Source organism: Parasteatoda tepidariorum, chromosome 5 (genome assembly GCF_043381705.1).
Source record: "Parasteatoda tepidariorum isolate YZ-2023 chromosome 5, CAS_Ptep_4.0, whole genome shotgun sequence".
NCBI lineage: Eukaryota > Metazoa > Arthropoda > Arachnida > Araneae > Theridiidae > Parasteatoda > Parasteatoda tepidariorum.
This window is the reverse complement of record NC_092208.1, coordinates 30,567,719-30,579,845: the sequence shown is the minus strand read 5'-3', so window position 1 is coordinate 30,579,845 and position 12,127 is coordinate 30,567,719. Positions and strand designations below refer to the sequence as shown.

The 12,127-nt window shown below is 29.9% G+C and overlaps 1 protein-coding gene across 3 annotated transcripts in view; it reads left to right on the top strand.

The window, feature by feature from the left end:
* Nucleotides 1–12,127, top strand: part of LOC107449342 (Synaptotagmin 1) — a 68,470-nt gene extending 56,343 nt beyond the window's left edge. For all 3 annotated transcript variants that reach the window (XM_071181235.1, XM_016064842.4, XM_016064838.4), the window contains exons 8-10: nucleotides 2,995–3,128; nucleotides 7,069–7,283; nucleotides 10,153–12,127. In XM_071181235.1, the coding sequence (XP_071037336.1) occupies nucleotides 2,995–3,128; nucleotides 7,069–7,260 (326 nt within the window). In that variant the 3' untranslated portion in view covers nucleotides 7,261–7,283; nucleotides 10,153–12,127. The remainder of the gene's footprint in view (nucleotides 1–2,994; nucleotides 3,129–7,068; nucleotides 7,284–10,152) is intronic.

Here is a 12,127-nt window from a genome sequence, read left to right as displayed (position 1 = left end):
ATTTATTAAATATATATATATATATATACGTAAATAATTCAAGAATAATCCATTTAATTTAAAAATCTGTAGTCTCTATTTATGTCGTTATTTTAATTTTTTCAACTGATTTATGGCTCACGCTCTATTAGAATTTATAAAAAGTACTGAAAAATCAAATGAATGGCAAAATTACGAGTGTACTTAAATACAATCTCATTAATAAAACTTTCTAGAATATCAAGCTTGACAATACGTATCGTCTTGAAAACTTAAAAGATGTTTAATACACGGGAAGTAGATTCCATTTCCATTCCAGAATCTTTTTATTGTTTGCACTCAATCAACTATCTAGAAGTTAAGCAGTAAAAAATATCCCTATTCGTGAAGAATGATTCCAAATCATTTGACTAATTCATAGAATAACTCGTTTTTCATGTTTGCTAACAAAATATTGCTTAATATTTACTGAATGAAAAAAATATTTTCTTTCAAATAAAAAGGCTTTTTAGACTTGAGTAACTGTGTATACCTCCCTAATGACTGCTTTCAAAAAGCTTTACCCCACTCCAATGTGTTATATTATTATTAAGAAATAAATTAGGATACTTAAGCTAAAAATAGATTCAATATTCTGAGGTTCATTGTAATGAGGGTAACTTTATTCCATTTTGCTCCAATATTAAAAGAAAAATGAAATATTCCTTATGAACTCAAATAGTGCTTAAAATAAGTTGCCATGACAATGAGGACGGTAAATTGGTTGCCATGGATACACTGAAAGTTTATTCACTGCATTTGACGTCACATTAAAGAGATTTCGAACTAGCTCTCATGGATTTTGAACGTTGTTTCTAAATTCGTGGAATATTTGTTGATTTAATCGAAGGATACCTTCTTTGCGAATTTCAGTTTAATTAATTTAATATCAGCATGGTGCAATGAACTTTAAGAAGCTTTCTTATAAGATGTTATTTTATTGCTTTATTTTACTTACAATATAAAGGTTAATTTTCCCTCTTTACTTAAAACAAACTGTTCAAGCAGTATAATCTTTACTTTAAGCATCTTTGTCATTCAAAATAACTAACCAAATCATAAATATTTTTCCTTTATAGTTTTAGATTATAAAGAACAAATTATTGATTTAGATTTACGAACTAATTAATTTACTTCTAAGGTGAATCTAAGGTTTATCTTGGATTTTTCGTATAAATGCAACCATAGATCGTTGATTATTCGCAGGTTCTTTACTTTTCTAAAGTAGAGTACACAAAATAGAATTTCTAAAGTAACAGTAAAACAGAAAAAATTATTTTAGACATTTTCTCCTAAAAAGTGCAATTCCAAATAAAAGTATTTCTGCTCACTGGACGAAAATTTATGCATGTACAAGTAAAGCATCGTTTAATAACCAGAAATGCCGATAGACTTAAAACGGCCTGAATTCAGTTAGGAATTGTGTTCACAGAGTCTTGGGGGTGCGTCGGATTGTATCCAGTTTAAGTAACTTACAAAAGATTGCACGAGTTCATCTAATTTTATTTTATTTTATACCCGTCATTGAATTGCCAATCTAATTTTTGAGTTTACGACTATCAATGTTCAACTCCAAGACCTTGTAATTTTTAACACTATCTTGAAGACAAAGGAACCACTGGATCAAGTACTGAGGGAAATTTGTTTTCGTGAAGGAACTAACCCGCATTTGAGTTAGATAGTGAGGGAAACCATAAAAACCTCCCATTGAAAGCCTGGCGGCATGTGGACTCTAATCCATAATTAGTCTACCACTGAGGATATTTTACGTGAGCTCTGTGGTCGGCGCGAGCTGGGTGCGGAATTCGTATCGACCAGCCATCGCTGGGATTCGAACCCGATTCACCTCATTGGGAGACGAGAGCTCTATCCCATGATCCACCACGGCTTGAATTCATCATATTGCGGTTATGCTGATTTCAGCGTTTTATCTATTGTTCCACGAAGCTCCCAAGTCTTCTATAAGGTTCAAATCAGGAGATTTTGTAGCCCTATTGAGATGTAATGACCCTAGCAGCAAAATACTTGGTCCCACATTGGACCAATATTCAAGAATCTTGGCTCAATAAAGGTTCAAAGGGCCATTATTTCTCCGATATCGATATCCGATTTACCCGATATTTACAGTCAGGTGTTGTATAGAATTGTCAGATGTGTTTATTATTCAGCCAATATATGCCTTATTTTGAGTCTATGTATGCCAATATTGGCTCTATACAGGACCAATATTAAAAACTCTAGACATCTCAATATTGCCCCTTGAATGTATGTTCATATAGGCCAATTATTAGCCAACTGGGGCCGAGGTAAAATTGTTGTTAGGGAAGGTCTGTGAGTTTCTGTATAAAATCAGTCATATGTACAGTCCAATAAGGTGCATGAGGTTGTTTTACCTTCAATTAAGGTTGTTTTTAGGTTGATAGAAACATACCTTAGAGCAACCAGCTTAGATAGATTGTTTTTGAGGTGTACAGGATATTTTGTATACACTTAAAGCAAATAAGTATATCTGAAGTGTGACTACTTTCACTCGATTTTAACTAAAAGTTTCGCTTAAATATATATGAGTTTGATTTTATGGAGGTGAAAATAATGTTGAAATTGAGGTTTATCGAGGAGATTATTTTTGCTGCAAAATATAACCTTATTATCTAATTCATGTGTATTGTTTTACACCTGTTAACCACAAAACAACCTCAAAAACATCTTATTTTTTGTAAGGGTTTCCTTTCCTCTGTCGGAATACCTTTTTTTAATCTATTGCACTAGTGAGTGTTCTTCATCTTCATCAACGCATTTCTTTTTATATATTTTGTATTTCGCCACTGATAAATAGAGCCGACTCCTGTCAAAAAATTTCAGCATTAGATTCAGCTCTCTGTTAAATATATTCAGCGCTCGTGTATTCTTTAAAAATATTGTAAATGAAGAAAAATAAGGATTTACGATGTGATTGATTTGTACAATTTATTTCAGATCCATATGTAAAAATCGCCATTATGATGAATGGCAAGCGAATCAAAAAGAAGAAAACGAGTATCAAGAAGTGCACGTTGAACCCTTATTATAACGAATCCTTTACGTTTGAGATCCCCTTCGAACAGATACAGGTAAATAACAAAATATTGTTTGTATTTTTTTATAAATTTAATTATTAAGTTTTAACCCTTGTTTTACTTTGCTAAAAATGTATTGTATCTAATGTTTCTTTTTGGAATTTAAAAGTGTTCTGAAAACGAAATTTCTTATCTACTTAGCGAAAATAATTCTAGAAAAATTATCGGACTGTATGGGAATGACGTTTCTGGTAAATAAAAACGTTTTTTTTTTTTTTTTTGTCGTATGTCTGTTTTAGGCAGTGGGGGTGCGATTGTTGCTGTTTTTCAGTAGCGCCATCTATGGCTAGGAATACGACTTCTGCCACGCCATTCACACAACCACAACCTGTTTATAGGGCGGGTCACATTTACACACAAAGGAGAAAGGACATAGAACACACAGAGAGAGAAAGAAACATCCATGTCTTGCCCGGGATTCGAACCCAGGACCTTTCTGATGCAAGGACAGTTCCCTGCCCCCTACACAGGCCGATCGGCAATAAAAACGATATTTCTGGTTAATAAAACCTAAACGTATAGTATCTAAACCATTCATTTGGTAATTTTTCCTTTCATATGGAAATGGTTTACCGGAAATTCTGGTGTTCAAAATTACAGTCTTTATAACAATCCAGTAAATTACCCCACATTCAGTAAAAAATACAAATTTGAAGAGTAAGTTTAACTAAACTGTTTTGCTAAAATTACCACATTTTACGACCTATACCAAATTTTATCTCATAGTCTGAAACCATACTCATCGTTTATTTTACCAAAATCATTACCATCTCCGGTAATTATTTTGGTAAAATATAATAAACGATTTTGGTAAAATATATGATCTTTATATAGTTTTGGTAGAAATTAAAGAGCAATTTGGTGTGGGTGATTTACCAGCGTGTCCAATCTTGTTATTTAGTTTTTAAATATCTGTGGTTTGCACATCGCAAAGAAGTCCTAAGTCACGAAAACCCGGTTTTCCTCAAACGAGGCTATTGGATTCTGCAGCGGAACACCACAGGGGTGGATCCAGAAATTTTTCCTGGGGGTCATCATGGACTCAGATTCCCTCCCCCCACAATGAATTTTTCTTAGAGAAAAAATTTTTTAAATATTTTTTTGAAGAAAAAAAAATGGGGTTTTTAATGCTAGTCTTTTCATTTATTTGTTTCATAATGAGCAATAGAACAATACATAAATAATTCAGGTATTCAACATCTTTAAATAATAAATGTAATGCGTTTTTTAAAAACTTCGGCAAATCTTGGCTTTGGGAGAAAAAAAAATCGATTTTTCCGACCTACCTAGGTGTATATGCCCTTAGAGTAGGATTGCCCCCCTTAAATAATTTGTGAAATATTTTCTTTTCTTTTGTAAACTATTAAAAAAGTTTTTTTTAAATTTTTTTTTCAATTGGGGGGGGGGTCATGACCCCCATGACCCGCCCCCCGCTGGATCCGCCACTTTAACACCATTTGGCAACTACTGGTGTAATGTCTTTGTAACATCTAACCAACAATCTTTCAAATTTCATTTTATCAGACAAGGCATTTTTAGAGAATAAAGTTATTTTACAGTGCAATTTATTATTATGTTTCGAATTAATTATGATTACTAATTATGGATTTTTATCTAAATAAATTTTTGCTGCAAGTTGTTCAAATAAGTCAGAAATTCTTAAAACTATAATTAATCTGTAATATTCTATTAATGTAAATAACAATAAAGATTTTTCTTATGCATTAAATGTTAAGCATTATATTTTTTCAAAGTTTACAAACAATCTGTTGTTTAAAATTGAAATAAGCCATGTTTGTTTCTGAAGATTTATTTCGAATAATAAATTTATACTCACTTAAAACCGTTCATAAAATTCCTAACAGACACAATTTATCAATAAAAATGTCATCGTTTTATAATAAATGCAGGAAGTAGTCTTTAGAAAGCTCTATTTTTTTTTTTACTTCTCGTCGTTATGTGACCATCACTGTCTAGACATTGTCTGAAAGTATCGAAGAATAGACGCATAAAATTTTTATGTATCAAAAGAGGTCTTACTCTTACGTACTTTGGTAAAATCAAATTTGATTATTAGATAATATTTTTTTAAACAGAATCATAGTATGTTTTTATGATTAATTCTGTTAAATTATTCCCGTTAAATGTCTACGTATTCATTTATGAGAAAGCATTAAGAGCGCTTTTTGTAGCTCTTACGCCATTGAATAAAAAGGCACAGTTATAAACTTGAAAAAAAAAGCTTTAGTTTTAAAATGTATATACCATATTGGTGAAAAAAATTTACTGGACCATAAAATGGTTAACTATTTCAAGTATTTAAGAATATTAATTTGCTAGTTGCCTTTGGCAACCAGCTGGGTCTCCTTTAAAAGTTATTTTGTACAACAAGTAAACTTTAATGGTAACCAAGCCGAATGCAAAGCACAACTGTACTTAAATATTCAAATTAATCAAATCGTAAGAGTTAAATAATTAGCGTATTATTATAGCTTCTTATTAAATAATTAGCGTATTTTTCCAATTATTATTAATATTATTATTTTTTAACAGTCGTTGAACTGTCGACAATTTTTAGCCTTATGACTACCAATGTTCAACAACGTAACTTTGTAATTTGAACCTTGTTTGGATTTAAAAACAGATAAAAAACAGAATATTTGAAAACATTATTAACTTACATCAAAAATTGCATAAAAAAATGCAAACAATTATGGCCCGATTTTTCGGGTAATCTACTCAATTTAATAAATAATTCTCAACATTTGTATATTTTTATACAATGCCAAAGTAGCTTTTCAAATATTATAAATTTAGATACTTTCAATACACTATGGCCTTTTCTTAATAATCGTATTTTGGGCCTTTTTGGAAATCAACAAAGAGATAGCAAGCTACAGATGAACACGTAATTGGATTGCGTAATTGATTGCTTGGATTACAGATGGACCGGTAATTTGACATGTAGTTTGATTGATGGACAATTAATTGCTCTGAGTTATAAAAATAGTACATTAGGCGCAAAAAAGCGTTTTGATAGAAAAAAAGATATCAGGAAAGAGGTTTATGCTAGCCCCTTCCATTCTGCAAACCCCTGCAGAAAAATACGTAAGGGCGATCTTAATAAAAGCAACAAAAAGCAATACATTTTCTTGATGAAACAAATTGGAGAGAAAAATAAGTTTGAATGTTTTAAAAATGTGAAAGTCTTTTTTGAGGTAAATAATGAAGGGTCGCATATTATTTATCATTTTCTCTGTTTTTCTCCAAGTACGAGAGTTTTAAATGTACAAAATTATCCGTACATGTATCTCAATTCTAATTGTTACAAATCTCATCAAATGGTAGCACGGAGGGAAGATATGGCCTGAAAAAAAAATTCCAGGGAAACGTAACAAAAATACTTCTTTGAAACATTTATCAGCATTTTTTGAGTTTCCAAACTCCGTTAAGTCTGCTGTATCAAAATTTTATAATACAATGCTACACGCGAGGATTCCAAAATGTCTATTAATAACGGTATAATGGCAAAAATAAATTCAAAATATCTCAGAAATGAAGACCAAGATAAGAGTACTGTTTTTCCCATTTTTCACAATTGGATCGCCATCTGTTAAATTTCGAGGATGACAATTCAATAACGTGAGAAATCTGTTCTAGCCGTGAATGATTACTCAGTGATGAAGATGGGCCGTAGTGTGCTAAAACCTATTCTTCGACCTATGCATAAACTATTCTTCGAGCAAAATACCTCTTTTTCCGAATCAGCTATTATGGACATAAACTATTCTTCCTCGGAGGTCTTCAAATATTGGCTATAAAATCATAGTGTATAAATACTTTTAGGATGATTCATGTATAATTTTAATACACTCTGAATTTTTAGAGTTCTGGTGTATATGTATTATTTTAAAATTGTCATTTGTGTTTTCAGAAAGTGCAGCTGATGATAACGGTGGTGGATTATGATCGCATTGGAACATCGGATCCCATTGGGAAGGTGGTCTTGGGATGCAATGCGAGTGGAACTGAACTCCGTCACTGGATGGACATGCTTGCGTCCCCACGTCGACCAATTGCACAATGGCATTCGCTCAAAGACCCGGAGGAAGGACAAGACAATTAATCTACCTTCCTCTTTTCGTCTAGGTGAGTCAAAGTGTACAGAAATATTTCTGGAAAAATACAATTAAAGGACAATTTATTTGTTATTTTACCATGTTCAATCCAAATGATCATAAAAATGATTGTATTCAAACTGTTAACGATGAAAAAAATCGTTTACTGACTTTTTTAATTGTTTATCCCCTTCAAAAAGGTGTCTGAAAATCTATTCTAAAAGCTACTGATGCATCGAGCTCGATATTTCTCTATTGAATGAATTAAGTTTTTGCATTCTTTTCAGAATGGTAAAAAAAAGAGAGATCTCTCATTCATATGTGTACTATAAAATATACGTACATATACCTACTCATCTATAAAACGTAAAAAGAAATGCCTGGGCTTTTATAGAGCACCATGAATAATGCTTGCAAACGATTTTGAAGAATAATGCTTCAATCATAAAAATGATTGTATTCAAACTGTTGAGAAAAATCATTTACTGACTTTCTTAATTGTTTATCTCCTTCAAAAAGGTGTCTGAAAATCTATTCTAAAAATTATTGATGCATCGAGCTTGATATTTCTCTATTGAATGAATTAAGTTTTTGCATTCTTTTCTGAATGGTAAAAAAAGAGAGATCTCTCATTCATATACGTACTCATATATAAAATATACGTACATATATAAAATATACATATACGTATTCATCTATAAAACGTAAAAAGAAATGTCTGTGCTTTTATTAAGCCCCATGAATAATGCTTGCAAACAATTTTAAAGAATATTCGAAAAATTTCCATTTGCTCAAAGATTTGATTTACTTTAATTTTGTGAAAATTTATAATTTTAAATTTGTTGATTTAACTACATAAACAATTTATTATCGAACTGCGGTTGGTATGTTTTACCTGTTTGAAAGCGGGACAAAATATTTTGGAATTTCAAAATAAAATAAAAAAAATATTTCTTATAAGAATATATATTTTATTTTGTAGTGCATACTTTCATTTCCTTAACTAGCTTAGTAGGACCTGTATTCTTAAAGTTAACGGAAATGCAATAAAAGAGAAATAAAATTTATAATATATGTTAAATAAAAATTAGGCTATCAGTTTCTTCCTACATAAAAACCCGCATCCATTAGTTTTTGAAGACGAAAACGAAGCAGAGGTAAATATGATGCGAAATATTATTAATAATTATTACATAATTAGTATAAGTTACGATATTTTTATTATAATTTCTCAGTGTCTAAGAAGGAAAGGGCAGATTTCTATTTCTTATTAAAATTTTATGTCTAAAAGTATATTCCTTACAAATACGCCCTTAATGATTATGCAAAGTAAAAAAAAATATTAAATGCATATTAAATTTGGTCAGAATGCATATAAACTAAACAGAAACATTGATTAAAAATAAATAAGAATATTATAGTGTTTGATTTAGATATTAACTGGATGAAAAATGAATAAAAATATTTCACACATTTTGATTTGGTATAAACTTGATGCAAAGTAGATAAAAGCGTTCTATGTATTTTGATTTCGATACAAACTTGATGCAAAATAAAAATAAGAAACTTTTATATTCCTTTTGCATGTGATATATATTCACACCACTCGGAAAAAAAGAATTTCTATACCTTAATCCAAGCTTATAACATTTTATGTTCAGTAGTAATTTCCTTAGCAATACTCCCTGAACAATTATGCTAAATAAAAAGTAAATTATTTGCTTTTTAAGTTTGGTATAACATTAATGTGAAATATATGATAACTTAACCGAGACATTGACTCAAAATGAAAATGTTACAGTCATTTGGAATTGATATAAGCTTGATGCAAAATAAATAATAATACTTTACTCGTTTAAAATTTGGTATAAACTTGGTTTGAAGCATATTAAAATGTTCTATGCAATTTGATTTTGGTGCAAACTTGGTGCAAAGTAAGTAAAATATTTATTTTCTTCTTGTATGTAATATTAACTTTTTCTTTAAATTTCAGAACACTCGAAGGGAATTTCTATACCTTGATCCTAGCTTATAACATTTTATGTCCAGTAGTAAATTCCTTAGAATTGCGCTCTAAACAATTACGTAAAATAAAAAGTGAATTATTTGCATTTTAAAAATGGTATAACATTATTGTAAAGTACATGAAAACTAAACCGAAACATTGATTCAAAATAAATAAAAATGTTACAGTCATTGGGAATTAGATAAACTTGACGCAAAATATATAATAATATTTTACTCGTTTTAAATTTGGAGGTATAAATTTTATTTAAAGCATATTAAAATGTTCTATGTAATATGATTTTGGTGCAAACTTGGTGCAAAATAAATAAAATATTTATTTTCTTTTTGCATGTGATATTAACTTTTTCTTTATATTTCACGGAAGTCGAAGAGAATTTCTATACCTTGATCCAAGCTTATAACATTTTACGTCCAGTAGTAATTTCCTCAGCATTGCACCTTAAGAAATTATGTAAAATGAAAAGGGAATAATTTGCATTTTAAAAATGGTACAACATTAATGCAAAGCACATCAAAACTAAGCAGAAACATTGATTCAAAATAAATAAAAATGTTTTAGTCATTTGGAATTAGATACAAACTTGATGCAAAATAAATAATATTGCACTCGTTTTAAATTTGGTGGTATAAATTTGATTTAAAGCATATTAAAATGTTCTATGAAATTTGATTTTGGTGCAAACTTGATGCAAAATAAATATAATATTTATTTTCTTTTCTCATGCGATAATAACAGAAAGGCTCCTGTGTGTTTGCAGGCAGTGTGTCCCCTGATGAAGTACTGTTCTGCAAACACACAATTACATTTTATTTTTATTTATTTTTATTATTAAGTAATTTTGTGTTTTTACTAATTTTTTTTTGTATTTCAGAGCACTCGAAGGGAATTTCTATACCTTATCCAAGCACAACATTCCAGATACATCAAATTTCGGATTTTGTCTCCATGACCTAAAAAAATAAACTCGTGTGTGTCCAAAAATATCTAGAAATATGTATACATAAATATATAGGGTTGAACGTAGGTTTGTAAATAGCTAATAGCTATATACATGCTTTCACATTGACACTTGTCTTCGAAATGCTGTATGTATTGTAACAATTATGTATTTATTATAGTTATAATTATGTATTATTTCAAAAAAAAAGTTTTATTAAGTTTATTCGCTGTAGATGAAATGCAAATCAAAGTGTGGTTGTAATTAGGTGTGAATTCTAAAAATTTTAATAATGTTGCATATCACATGTATAAGTCTAAAGTTGGAAAAATTTTATCGTAATCTTTAGGAAAAAAATGTTGTGAAGTGATATTTATAGACAGTTTCTGCAATGCAAGACTAACTCTGGGGGTTTGTAATTGGTTCCTTTGATGTTCTATTTACAAATTCTGGACTGTTAAGAAAAGAAATTCGAATGCAATACGATTGGATATTTGTCTTTCATAAACAGTGATTATCGTTTGCGCGTTTATATTCACAACTATTGTTCACGTGGTGTTTGTATTCACAATTATCGTTTGCGTGACATTTGTTATCACAGCACTTAAAATTTTTATTTTTCGAAAAAATTAGTTTAGTTCGCTTTTTAAAAATTTCCTTAAAATGATTCGTAATTTTATTTTATTTTAAAAACCTGTTTCACTATTGTCCTTTGCACTATTTCTTTTCCTATAAATAGCGCCGAGTTCTATAATGAAATAAAATTGGTCGCGTGTCGTGGGTTTAAAAATGTCTTTTAATTTATTTCATGCATATCAGTTTCGTTCGTGAATATGTGCATTTGTTCAGTGTTCATGCTTACGCCGTGTTCTCTTATTTCTAATATCACATTATATTCAAATTTTAAAAAAAAACAAGCAAATCAAAAACAACGAACGTGAACCAATTTATCTTGTAAAGTTTTCACGCAATTCTTCAATCTTATAAAAAATATTTATATCTAATCAATTCTTAGAGTACATAATACTGTAAAATAAACTATCACGTGATAAACATGGGGCTGCACCTTTGTAGACCAAGTGCTAGGGCTAACAGAGTGTGTTATGCAGTCTATGTAGATTACAAAAAATACTCCGAGTAATTGAGAAAACACGAAAATTTTTATAAATTGCGAAAACAGTCAGGCATTGTTCGACAAAATTTAGACGAAAAAAATTTTTTAAACTTGAAAGAGTTACTATGCTCTGACGTACATAACGGAATCTTGTGGTTAGATGGCTGCCTACGATTTACTCTTAATTTTAGCTCTAGCCTATTCCTAATGTTCCATGCGTCTGGATTTGTCGCAGCCCTGGAAAAGGCTATAATCCAGCCTTTTTTCTTCTATTAAAACATTACTAGTTTATGTAGGAATATTTCGAAAAGTGAAATTCGAATTGGTAGTGTTTATTCAATTAAAAGAAATCGGGCGAATTAGAAATAACGAGAGCAAAAATTTTGCATCGTGAAGTTACGCACGGCATGTTCTAACTTTTTCTCTTTATGACAAAACTATATTCTCAAATATTCTATGATATTATTAAATTAAACATAGCATGTGTATTCAATGCATTTTTTGCTTTTCTTACTGTCTTTTGCCATTGTATATGAATATATTATTAAAAGAATAAATGAGTGGGAAAAATTTTTCTTTTTCGAAGTTTACAAGTGGAAATATATTTTATGATGGAATTGAATAAAAGATATCTGTTTCTAATATAACAAACTGTGATTATAGTACTTAATGTTTTAACCCACTGAATGCATCAGTGTTTGAGATCATAATTGTGTGAATATTACTATGGAACTCTCTTGTTGATATTTTCTGTTGGTAAATCACAAATAAAGTAACATCCATGATTAATCCTCA